This window comes from Bacillus rossius, chromosome 2, assembly GCF_032445375.1.
Source record: "Bacillus rossius redtenbacheri isolate Brsri chromosome 2, Brsri_v3, whole genome shotgun sequence".
NCBI classification, from domain to species: domain Eukaryota; kingdom Metazoa; phylum Arthropoda; class Insecta; order Phasmatodea; family Bacillidae; genus Bacillus; species Bacillus rossius.
Genome location: NC_086331.1, coordinates 49684484 through 49698620, shown reverse-complemented (window position 1 = coordinate 49698620; position 14137 = coordinate 49684484). Strand labels below are relative to the sequence as shown.

Genomic DNA, 14137 nt, shown 5'->3' with positions numbered 1-14137 from the left:
TATAGGCTATATTATACTATCAATAACATTAGGGATCCTTACTAAAAGTCCAATTTAGAATCAAATGCGTTGGAGGGGGTTAGATACAACTTTCAGTACACGTACGAAGTGTGTGTTGACAATGCCGCAGGCGCTAGAAGTTTATTAAGCGAAATACCACTCACTCACTCATCACGTGATCTCTAAAACTATACACCCGATTGACTTGAAATTTAGCATAGTTACTCATTTTGTGATGTAGACGCTCACAAAGAACGGATTCTGCGGAAATCCTATCCCAAGGGGAGTTTCGGGGGCGTAATATATCAAAATTTCCAGTTTTTGGTAGGAAATCACCATGGCAACGGCTGTGGCTTTGTTGATGCTTCATTCGTCTCGATGGCAACGACTGTTTCATTGTTAGTGCAATCCTCATCGCCGTTGAAATTTTGCGGGTACTTTAAATATCAAAAATTGCCCTTTTTTTCAAGTATATATATATATTTTACAGACTTGAAACATCACAGTAATGTTCCTTATATTACGCAGGATGACATTTTCCGAAAATTAGATCCCATGGGTGGTTAAAACCAGGCAACAGTGGGTACTTTGTCTGCATGAGAACAGGATTTTGCATTGTTCATGCCTTCTGCGTCTCCATGGCAACGGGCATCGCGCGGCAGTGGCGTACCTACAAGGAGGGGCATGTATAATGAGCGGTGCAAGAGTGATCTGCCTGTAGACTGCCGTAGCGAAGTACGGGTACATCAGTTTACGTTGCGTGCACGAGTCGAGAAAACCATCGGTGCTATTCATTTTCTCTCCGGTACATTATACAGCATTGTAATAAATTTTCACTGAATTTTTTTTATTTACCATTACTGTAAATGGTAGATGTGGCTTAATTTGTTCCATTAGTACAGCCGTGCGAAGCCGGGTCGGGTAGCTAGTTTATATATATACTAGCTGCCCGACCCGGCTTCGCACTGCTATACTACAGGGAAAAGAAGACCAAATCTCCCATTTACAGTAATAATAAATGAAATACTATGGCAATTAATTTATTACAATGTTTTTTAATGTATTGGAGAGAAAATGAATAGCACCGATGGTTTCCCGACTCTCGAGCACGCAACGTACAACTGGTGTACCCGTACTTCGCTTCGGCAGTCTGCAGGCAGTACACTCTTGCGCCGCTAATTTTATGTGCCCCTCCTTGTGGGTACGCCACTGCAGCGCTTTGAATGGAAAAAGAAATCAAAGCGATGCCCGTTGCCATGGAGACGAAGTAACCACTGTTGCACGGGCATAACCACCCTTGGGAGCTGATTTTCGGCAAACGTCATCCTGCGTAACATAAGGAACATTACTGTCAAGTTTCAAGTCTGTAGGATATATACTAGAAAAAAAAGAGAGCAATTTTTTTTTAAATTTAAATTCCCTGCAAAATTTCTGCGCTGATGAGGACTGCACTAACAATGAAATAGTCGTTGCCATAGATACGAATGAAGCATCAACAATGCTACAGCCGTTGCCATGGTGATTTTCTACCAATTCATCACAACATACACCTCTAAACCTCTAAAATTATTAGTGTTTCTCTACTATATTATGCATGTTTTATACATATAAACCTTTCTCTTGAATCAGTCTATCTATTAAAAAAACCCCATCAAAATTCGTTGCGTAGTTTTAAAGATCTAAGCATTCATAATGACAGTCAGACAGCGGGAAGCGACTTTGTTTTATACTATGTAAGATATAGATTACAAGCGGAGTTAATAAGGGATGTTAATTAACTGTAGGTAAAATTTTATATGGAGTGAAATCTTAAATTCGCGACAAGGCAGAACCTATGTCTCTACTAACACAAACTCCGCTATTTCTTATCTTCTCCAACACTTAACCCTGATTTATATTGTGTAATTTTTTTCTTTTGTAAATATTTAACCTCTACCCGTATTGAACAACAACCTGAATTAAATGAGTTAATTATATTATTAATTAATTAAATTTAATAGTTTTGCTTCCTGTGTCGACCGACAACCTGAATTTAATGACAAAATCTACTTAAACGCGAGCGAAGCCGTGGGATAAAGCTAGGAAGTAATAAATGTGATGGATATTATTTTTATTATATTTTAAGAAATGAATGTATTATGTATCATTTATTCATTTCTTGTTCTACAAACTGCTGAAAATGTTTTATAAACACACATGTACATACAAACACACACATATTAGGTGTGTATATATGTGTGTGTGTGTATATATATATATATATATATATATATATTCTTTCCTTGCGCGCTTGCAGTTGTTAAGCTAATATTACACTATGCTTTTCTGACGCTACGGCTAAAACTTACACTGAATATATATTACTTTTGACACGAGTAACTAAGAAATTTACTTTATCTTAAGTGAAGTATAAACATACTGACTACTTGTAAAACATATATTTTATAAACTTAGTTGTATAATTCTTTATTTTTTTAATTTTTAAACCAGATTTTTTTAACGAAAAGGTGCGGGACTAAGTAGTATGGTTGGATCAGATTTAGCATGTTTTCTTTAACCCTTTCCCGGGTAGTGGGAAGTATACTTCCCACAGAGTTAGTTTTTTTTAAGGGCCGCGGTAAATTATTTTACCACCTCAGACTTAGTCTGCCATCTGTCGGTTACTTCAGTAAACTATAAATAAACAGTTGGTAACTCTTGAAAACAAATGACAGGCACTGGGAACGAAGGAGAAGGCGCCAAAAGCTGCACTAAATACAATTTTACTACTTTATTGACATTGTGTGATCGTAAAAGTAAGTTATGATTTGAGTGAAATTCAGAAGCACCAAAAATGAATGTTACATGTTATGGTAAGTGAAATAATGCTTTGAGTTTATTTTATCATGTAATTGGAGTAATAATTTTTTCCTAACCTCACATTTTTGTTTTTACTTGCAGAAAAATGTCCAGCAAAAAAGTGAAGTTGCGCTAAGAAAAATAGTTTGCAACTTTTAGCCCCCAATTTTACAATTATTGACAATGAATGAAGAAAATAGTAACAGAAAGTTTCATTGAGTCCATATTGACACTTTTTACGACATTGTGTGATCATAAAAGTATTGTTGGATTCAAGTGAATTTCAGAAGCACTAAATATGAATGTAATTTTGTTCTGGTAAGTGAAGTAATGCTTTGAGTGTATTTGATCATGTAATTGGAATAATTTTGTTTTCCTAACCTCACGCTCTGGTTTTTGGTTACAGAAAAAGATGTCCAGCAATATTTCAGTGAACTACAAAAGACAGTAATTTCACATTTTTGTCTTCCTGCAGCAAAAATGCCCAGAAAACATCAGAGAATTTCCACCGAGGAAGCCCTTGAGTTATATTTTGCACTTCCAAGTGACACTGATGATTCCGACAGAGATCCGGACGAAGGAGCAGAAGAAGAATTTTGTTTGATCGAGAATCAGGAGAGTAGTTTTTGGACGTCTGATCTGCAGCCAGGCACCAGTACAGAACCAAGTAGTGTGCACATTGTAGATCAAGTGAGTGATAGGCTTGGCAGATCTATTACACAATGTAGCACCAGTAGGGCACCCAGTAATTCATGTAGGGAAAATGTGGAATCTAGAAATGATGATAGGGATAGCAGTGACACTGAAGTTGAGCAGATGGATGAGGACTGGTCTCAGGATGCTAGTCAGTTTGATTCGCTAGCTGTCAATATGGATGTTGATGGAGAAGTCACTCCTATACTAACTCGAACAAGTACAGAGAAAGACTTTTTCATGCAAATATTCAGTAAGAAAATCACAGAAGACATTGTTGAACAAACCAATTTGTATGCAACACAAGTGAAAATGAAACGGAGGAGCGGCAGTGATATTAGTGAAACAACAAGCAACTGGGACAAAACATATGTAGAAGAAGTCCAAGCGTGGATTGGAATGAACATTCTGATGGGTTTGATAATACTGCCACAAGTTGATCAGTATTGTAGTTCTGATCCTGCACTCGGCCAACCTACGATATCGCAAGTAATGACATGTAAACGTTTCAAGAAGATAACTGAAACAATTCACATCAATGATAATCAGACCATCCTTCCAAGGGATCATCCAAATAATGATAAACTTCACAAAGTTAGGCCTCTTATCACAAACCTCAATAATACTATTGCTGAGGCATACACTGCATCTAGTGTGTTGGCTGTTGATGAGAGTATGATACCTTTCAAGGGGCGCTCATCACTCAAACAATACATGCCCATGAAACCTGTGAAGAGGGGCTACAAGGTGTGGTGTCTAGCCGATTCTAGAAATGGGTATGTATTGAAATTTGAAATATACACTGGCAAGTCTACAAATGGAAGGATGGCTGATACACTTGGTGAAAGGGTAGTACTCAGTCTAACGAGAGATCTAAAAGGAAAAGGATGTGTCGTGGCATTTGACAACTTCTTCACCACTGTAAATCTGATGAAAGCACTTCGGAAGGATAACATTTATGCCATTGGCACTGTAAGAACAAACCGAAAAGGACTTCCTGCAATGTTGAAAGAGAAAGTGCCACTGAAGAGAGGAGAGTTTCAGTTCCAGTGCAAAGAAGGTGTTGCAGCCATCAAATGGATGGACAGGAAACCAGTAACCATTCTCACAACCTCAAACAACCCTATGTGCACCACGACAGTCTCAAGGAAGAACAAGGATGGGACAAGTTGTCATGTGAGCTGCCCAACTGGTATTGCTACATACAATGAGATCATGGGAGGCATTGATCACTTCGATCAACTGCGGGAACGTTATGCAATAGGTCGACGTTCCCGTAAATGGTGGCACAGAATCATGTATTACCTCATTGACTTAGCAATCGTTAATGCATTCATCTTGTGGAAGATCAGCAGAAGAGAATGGGCATCTCATGACCAGCTTAGTTTTCGGCTACGACTAGCAAGACAGTTGATAGCTAATTTCTCAAACAGAAAACGAAAAGGAAGACCTGTCAGCTTCCTGAGCAACAAAGAGATGGTTCCAAAAGAGGTGAGGTTGACCAAAGTAGGTGACCACATGCCTATTTTGGAAAAAACATACAGAAGGTGCCGTCTCTGCTCAACGAAAGTGCATGACAAGAGAACTAGGTATATCTGCAAAACATGCAATGTTCCATTGTGTATTGAACCATGTTTCAGGAAGTTTCATGGAAAATAAAATGTGTTTGACATCTCAGGGGGTCATTGTGTAACTATGGAAGAAAATAGCTTTTCATGGAGGATGTAAGTTTGAAGGACTAGTGAAAGACAAAGAAGTGATGTTACATATTTTTTGTTACTGCTGCGGGCCATGGGAAGTATACTTCCCACCATTAGAAATTAGACAAAATGTAAAGAAAATATTTTATGCCTGATATTGATGTATTTTAGTTGTATAATATAAACTAAATCCAAAATTTAGTTTTTGTACCATTGCTAGAAATAAATGGCCTGTTAAAGGGTTAAAGAAGCAGTACAAATAACTGATATCAAAATGAATGTAAAATTCGAACAATTTCTTATATTTAGTTTTTTAATTCAACTTTATTTAATTATTGCTGTAGAAATGTGGTAATAATAACAGATGGACTGGGTTAACATTCAAAAGTGATGTTAACTTGTGAGAATTATAATATATCATATTTCAAAAGCTCGTGTGCGCCACGTTCGGGTGCAACCATGCAGTAATGAAATAGTAAGTGAATCAATGAATTGTTTTAACACATTAAATAGTCATTATTGATTATACACAAAAATATCACCAAGAATGTATTGAAATACAAATTATTTTATTCCGAACTTAAATCGAAACTGAAATGTTAACACCACACACAATTGTACAAAAACAAACATATTAAAAATGTAAATCTACTTAATATTTGTTGTAAAGCCAATTTAATTAAAACGCAAAGGTTTGAACCGAGTAGGAATTTTTGAAAAATGAAAACTTTTTGGCAGTTTCTAAATAGCAATGTGTGCAATACACCAAGGGTCTTTCACGACTGCAGCGAAGAAAGCATCGACAATGCAATAGCTGCGTTCATTAGGAATAACACGGAATAGAGACTATAGAGAATCTGTAAAATTAAAAGTTATGCTACAAAATAAGTATGCTGTTGAAAAGAACAAAACCTTTTAAATGTTTTGTAAGGAATTTCCGAATAGAAAAAAAGTTCATAATGAAGAAAAAAATACTAACATAATATAAAGTAAACTTAATATATGCAGAAGAGGCATGTGAGGGGAGTATGTTTAAAATATAGTTTTACAATTTATGAAACACGGGATTTGTCGCGGTGTTGAGGTGTTGGTGTATATAATGGCGTAAATATCGTTTAACATGAAATAAAGGAAACTTTATTAAATTCTGATAATATTTATTTCAAGGGAAAATTGACCCCCTTTCCTTTCCTCTCTTCCAGAAGAATCTATGTAACAAATTAACGTCTCCGAGCAACGCGAAAGACAGACAGAAAAACACTAATTTATTATTGTAATAGACAGAATTTATAAAAAAATGCATAGCAGAAAGGGTTTAAAATATATGCATTGCTCTTAAAAGTAGAGAAATTTTAAAATATATTTATTGTAAAGTTAGTTAGCAAAACGTAGTTAGGTACACACTGATGGCTAGCGTCTCCCTTCTGAGCTCCGTGTGCGTGGCTGACAGCAAATAAAGACGAGACTACAATCGCATTACTTAATAAGGTACATGTAAATGAAAGACTGTAACGCTATAGGCGTAGCTTGACAGGAGCAAGGCACTGAGACTAGGGATTGCAATACAGCTAAGTGGAATCCCGCAATCCCGCGGGATCCAGCATCATCTGAAGGCCTGGGGGATCCCGCACTGACTTGTGGATCCACATTGTGAATTTGTTGACAAATCGCGCAAAATTCAGTCAAATTTGCCGCTCTTTGAATCACTTAGCTCGACGTTGCCGCTCCGTCGCTCTACATCTCGCATGCACTCGGACATAGCCGCGCCACCGCGCCGCCGTCTCACTCGCCAGTTGGCATCTGACTCCCGCAAAAAACATGGGTGGTTTCGCGAACAACCCGTCGTCGTGTTAGTAAAGTATATTTTTGTTTACGTTCATTTAAATAATTTCTGCCTTTATCTTGATTCAAGATATTGTGGTAACTTTATAGAGCAATTTTATTAGCTATTCACGTAAGGTGTATTACATTAATTCATAAATACGTCTGATATGTTCTCAATTTTTGAAAATCAGTCAACGTTATATCACTGGCTTAAGAACCCACTTAAAAACAAAGCGATGCTTAGAAATAGGTCAGTTACGTACATTTATAAATACAGATACCTAAGCATCCACGTTAAAAAATGAAGATATTGAAGAAGAATTACTCAAAAAGAAAAGTAAAACCATCAGACGGATATTTGATAAAAGAGATTCGATTTGACTTCTTACTACAATATTAAAACATAAACACAATTTATTAATACAAATGTTTTCTGAACAAAATATTACCGCAAACTGTTATTTTCAAATCCTTGTTTTCGCCAAACGAAAACTAAGCACAGAGTGACTCACAAAATTTAAAGTTATTTGCCCGCGAAGTAAATTAAATCGGAGGCTTCGAACGAGAAAGTTAAAATCACGTCAAGAGAAAGAGGAATTAATTTCTTACATATGTAAGGTTTAATTCAAAACAATAAAAGAATAACTAAACCTACTGTATTTGTAAACATTAAGTGGTACTCACCCGTCATGACGAATAAAACAAGTGTGAAATGGACGGCGTGTGCATTTTACGCCTTTAAATATAACAAAATGCACGCACTTTTGTATGTTGTAAGTGAATTCAATTATATGTAAAAATAAGGCGTTTGCAAATTATTGATTTGTATAAACAAAAATATGCGTCTTCTTGGTTAGAACTTTTGCAATTTTTTTTTAATGATGTTACATTACATGGCACTTGTGTTGCCTTCTTTAAGCAACGACTAAATCTGATTTTTTTGTTAAATGTATATTTCTGTATTCACTTAAATATAGGATAAGAAAACAATGAGGTTAAAAATTTTTTTGCTACCTTGTAATATTTTAAATGACTCTTTATGTATATACCATACGTTGCCAAACATTTCTAAAAATAATAATTGCATTAAAAGTTATGAAAGAATTTCATAATTTGAGAATAATTGTCATTATTTTTTTTAATTGTATGAAGATTTACCAGCATTCTGTATATTTTTATGACATGTTCAGTGAGATTGAAAAGTTAAAGAATAGAAGGAGTATTTGAACATAAAGACTTCCTGCCTGCTGCGGAGGAGATCAGTCACCTACCTAATGGGCTTGGAAGTGTAAAGACAGCGGTGGATTTTTTGTTGTCTTCCTGAGGTTCAAATACCGTAATTGAATTAATTAACACTAATAATTGTTTTTTTTCATGTGACTGGTTTCAAATACGTCTTTATATAAGTTATATTTATAAATAGTTGTCTGAAGAAAAGAGAATGAAAAAAGAATTCATAATTTTTGTAATTTATTAAAATTTTTCTTTTTATTTGAATATTTCAGTTTCTTGGTAAAATTGGAATCTAGGATTCAAATTTCACTCGAAGCATCAAATTCTACCTGAGTTATGGAACTTTATAAGGTCTGTTATTTTTCTGTCAAAGTAATACGTCAAAGTCGGGTAGAACCCAACTTCAACAACAATAACAACTCTTAATTATGTTTTCGACTCGCCAGACCTTACTACTTGCTAGAATTTAGAAATTTCTTAGTCCATGAAAATATTATGTTAATTTGTTCTCTTTTAATGTTAAAATATTCAAGTTAATCAACATGAAAATATCTGTTAAAATGCTACTTTCCTTATTCATTTAATTTAAAGGAATTTTTTAACTGGTAAAAATAACGACAAAATGTTTGTGACTGCAGAAGTTACACTAATTATTTTGGCAACGAAAGCCAAGTACACTTAAAAAAATACAGCAGTATGAATCAGTCCACCGAGAAATATCTTCAGGCATTATTTGGATGATTAGGAAAAAAAAAACTTAAACTTGTTTTCAGGCTCATTTTTCATATAAAATTTAAAACAAAGTTTTTAATTTTTGATGAGTCTAGAGAAATCATTTTAAAATAAAATTCTGAAGTAGGTGCTTATTAAGCGTTAACACAAATAAATTATGGATAGTAAAAGTAAGCTCAGGAACAGTATAATTCAGGGTATGAAAAAATCCTGATTTTTTTTAAAAAATCAAAAAAATCAGATTTTTTTGATTAAAATCGGGTTTTTTTGATTAAAATCAGATTTTTTTTATTAAAATTTAAAAAATTGTAATCTGTGTAATATACAGTACATTTTCATGACTGTTTTCATGACTTGACTTTGCTCTACAGTACAATTAATAACAGATTAATTCATTTTGTAAAGACAACTAGCATAATTTTCTTTCTTTGAAATAACCACATTTTACATTGCATAATGTTTTAAGGAAACATTAATGATGTCACTTTATGAAAATTTTTAGTACAGTAACATAGTTAACATTAGTAAAAAAAACATGTCTTATAGAAAATAACTACATCATTGAAAATATATAATATTTTAATGTAACTTTGTCACTTCTGTCATCGCTTATAGTCTTATAGTACAATTGTTCTAAATAAAGTAATTTAAATCAAAACCACAATTTCCTTTTGTTCTTCTCAGAATTGCACACATTCGAGAGTATTCAAAGTAATACTTCTACATAAAATATTACTTATTAAAAATTTTAAACAAAAATACAAGTTTTGCAGCTTTTTCTGTACCCATTCGATTTCTTAATGTTGACTGAACCAAACCAGACATACCAAAGAACTGAAAATTTCCTTCCTACAGTTCTAAAATTAGCATTTGACATTGTTGGAAGACAAACCTGTTGCCAAAGAGATATGACTGACACACACACACAACACAAACACATGAGGTAGAGGAGAGAAGAGAGAAAATGAGATGGCATTTAAAGTTACATTCCACCCACCTATATTTAATGTGTTTCAAAATAACCATAAATACATTGTAGAAGAAATTAAGTACTATTCAATTTTCATTCTATCTTTGCAGCAATCAATTTTTATGTAAGTAGGCATGATTACTTGGTTTAAACAATACAGTATAGGAAATATTAACGTTCATATTATCATATTATAAATTTATTTTATTCACTGATTTTAAAAAAAATCACATGATTTAAATCATGAGATTTAAAAAAAAATCACATGATTTAAATTATGATTAAAATCACGATTTAAATCATGCTGATTAAAATCAACATACCCTGGTATAATTAATGTATAGTTATAAAATTAGTTATTAAAATAACGACTCTCTTAAACAATTAAGGTTATTGGGTTAAAATAAGATAGGATGGCTGGTCGCTACAGCAGTATCAAATATAATTTCGAAACACAACTCGTAAACTTTGTACGTGTTTTTGTCATTGTTTTCTTGATAATTCAATACACGATCAAACTCTATTCGACAATCCGTTTGAAGTGTACAAAACTATGTCGCTAAGATTTTTTTCTCATTTCCATTGGCTTTCAACACAAACTGTAGATGATTTACTTACAAATAACAAATGGTTTTGAAGTAATATCTTGTAACGTGTTATGAAATCATTGAACTATCAAGTATATAATTTAATTTGCATGATTATAAAGCCCTGCAGTAAATAATAAAATTTACATATACAAGAAAAAGCATATGAAATATGTTGATTTCAAACTTTTGTCAAAAGATAGACCCGTAAGTCTGCTAAGTGTGTATTTATTAGACCAATTTTTAAACTAAAATAATACTATTGAACTGTGAATTGCACATAAAGAAAACTAAAAAAAAAAAAATGTTTCACTGTGAATTTATTGGCTAACTTTCTGTGTTGTATGGGATGATTATGCATTTTCTATAAGACGTCGACTAGGCGTAGTCATTAATGCATTTTATTACACGAAATACTTCAGCGAACAACCATATTATTGAACATTGGACTGTGGATTAATTTTTCCGTTTCACAAATGACCAATAAAGCGGAGCTTTATCAATTAAACGAAATAACAAATAAATTAAAAATATTTGTTTTAATTACGCAGTTTAAAAACACGAAGAGTTAATTTGGTGTTCACTATTACAAAGTATAAACCAATCGTATTGTTCCCAGTTTTAAAACCATGCAATCAAAACTACCCATAAAATTTAGGCATTACTAGCTAATTTAAATGGCAGTTATTTCCATTATATTGGTAATTGGATGCTAACTTTTTTTTAAAATTCAGTTGAAGTAATTTTTTGTTTGACTGCACTTCAAATAATTAAGGCTATTTTTTTATATCATAGTTCAACTTTGTGTTTCAATTGGAGATAATCTCATTTTTTACTATTCTACAATTAATAATACATAAAATTTATTTCTCACATATGTTCTTGGTTAAATGTACGTACGCACTGTGTGGAAATGCCATAGTTAATAAAAAAATTTATAAAAATGTATTTAAAGTAACCAATAGAAAGCACTCGTGGTAAAGATGGTTAGGTATTCATCTCCATCTAGAGGGCAAAGTGAGAACTATGTAGGGACTGCATGTAAGACAGTATGAAAACGTTCGCCACAAACACACGACCGAATGTTAACAATTCAAGATCCAAACAACTTAGAAACGTCATAACGTAGAAAATCATAACTTAGAACTATCATAACTTAGAAACACACAACTTAGAAACACACAACTTAGAAACACACAACTTAGAAACACACAACTTAGAAACACACAACTTAGAAACACACAACTTAGAAACACACAACTTAGAACTGTCATAACTTAGAAACACGTAACTTAGAACTGTCATAACTTAGAAACATGTAACTTAGAACGGTCATAACATAGAAACATGTAACTTAGAAACACGTAACTTAGAAACACACAACACAGAAACACGTAACTTAGAAACACACAACACAGAAACACGTAACTTAGAAACACACAACGCAGAAACACACAACGCAGAAACACACAACGCAGAAACACACAACGCAGAAACACACAACGCAGAAACACACAACGCAGAAACACACAACGCAGAAACACACAACGCAGAAACACACAACGCAGAAACACACAACGCAGAAACACACAACGCAGAAACACACAACGCAGAAACACACAACGCAGAAACACACAATGCAGAAACACAACGCAGAAACACACAACGCAGAAACACACAACGCAGAAACACACAACGCAGAAACACACAACGCAGAAACACACAACGCAGAAACACACAACGCAGAAACACACAACGCAGAAACACACAACGCAGAAACACACAACGCAGAAACACACAACGCAGAAACACACAACGCAGAAACACACAACGCAGAAACACACAACGCAGAAACACACAATGCAGAAACACACAACGCAGAAACACACAACGCAGAAACACACAACGCAGAAACACACAACGCAGAAACACACAACGCAGAAACACACAACGCAGAAACACACAACGCAGAAACACACAACGCAGAAACACACAACGCAGAAACACACAACGCAGAAACACACAATGCAGAAACACACAACGCAGAAACACACAACGCAGAAACACACAACGCAGAAACACACAACGCAGAAACACACAACGCAGAAACACACAACGCAGAAACACACAACGCAGAAACACACAACGCAGAAACACACAACGCAGAAACACACAACGCAGAAACACACAACGCAGAAACACACAACGCAGAAACACACAACGCAGAAACACACAACGCAGAAACACACAACGCAGAAACACACAACGCAGAAACACACAACGCAGAAACACACAACGCAGAAACACACAACGCAGAAACACACAACGCAGAAACACACAACGCAGAAACACACAACGCAGAAACACACAACGCAGAAACACACAACGCAGAAACACACAACGCAGAAACACACAACGCAGAAACACACAACGCAGAAACACACAACGCAGAAACACACAACGCAGAAACACACAACGCAGAAACACACAACGCAGAAACACACAACTTAGAAACACACAACTTAGAAACACACAACTTAGAAACACACAACTTAGAAACGTCATAATGTAGAAAGTCCTAACTTAGAACTATCACAACTTAGAAACACAACTTAGAACTGTCATAACTTAGAAACACGTAACTTAGAAACACGCAGAGCATAACCACACAACTTAGAAACGTCGTAACGTATAAAGTCATAACTTAGAACTATCACCAGTTAGAAACACAACTTAGAACTGTCATAACTTAGACACACATGACTTAGAAACACTCAACGCAGAACCACACAACTTAGAAACGTCGTAACGTAGAAAGTCACAACTTAGAACTATCACAAGTTAGAAACACACAACTTAGAACGATCATAACTTAGAAACACACAACGCAGAACTACACAACTTAGAAACGTTATAACGTAGAAAGTCACAACTTAGAACTGTCATAACTTAGAAAATTCTGAGTCATTTGTTTCTAAGTCGTGCGTTTCTAAGTCGTGCGTTTCTAAGTCGTGCGTTTCTAAGTCGTGCGTTTCTAAGTCGTGCGTTTCTAAGTCGTGCGTTTCTAAGTCGTGCGTTTCTAAGTCGTGCGTTTCTAAGTCGTGCGTTTCTAAGTCGTGCGTTTCTAGGTCGTGCGTTTCTAGGTCGTGCGTTTCTAGGTCGTGCGTTTCTAGGTCGTGCGTTTCTAGGTCGTGCGTTTCTAGGTCGTGCGTTTCTAGGTCGTGCGTTTCTAGGTCGGGCGTTTCTAGGTCGGGCGTTTCTAGGTCGGGCGTTTCTAGGTCGCGTGTTTCTAGGTCGCGTGTTTCTAAGTTATGACAACACCCCTGTTGTGCATACTTTGGTAGACACACACAATTTAGAATTTAAGCAATTCCTTACACAAGTTGTCTATTTGAACAGCCTCTCATAGTCCTTACCACTTTATTTTCCATTGTGCACTTGCCTTAGGATATAAATATTATTTTACTGGAACTTAGCCGTTTTACGCATTGGAAAAAAAACTATTCCGGTTTCAGTTATGTTAAACTGTCCTTAAACTTGTGAAGTAGTATATGAAGATT

At 34.9% G+C, this 14137-nt stretch overlaps 2 protein-coding genes across 2 annotated transcripts in view; both read left to right on the top strand.

Moving 5' to 3' along the window:
* The window catches only part of LOC134529275 (filamin-A), a 786080-nt gene that overhangs the window by 15768 nt on the left and 756175 nt on the right, over window positions 1-14137 (top strand). The gene's annotated exons all lie outside the window — the stretch shown is intronic.
* On the top strand, window positions 987-12114 carry LOC134529274 (piggyBac transposable element-derived protein 4-like). The gene is made up of 2 exons (XM_063363171.1): window positions 987-3156; window positions 3245-12114. The coding sequence occupies exon 2, from the start codon at window positions 3319-3321 to the stop codon at window positions 5188-5190; it is 1872 nt and encodes a 623-aa protein (XP_063219241.1). The 5' UTR covers window positions 987-3156; window positions 3245-3318; the 3' UTR covers window positions 5191-12114.

Bases quoted from the DNA above. Each gene is read 5' to 3' on its own strand.
- LOC134529274 (XM_063363171.1), top strand. From the start codon at position 3,319: ATGCCCAGAAAACATCAGAGAATTTCCACCGAGGAAGCCCTTGAGTTA.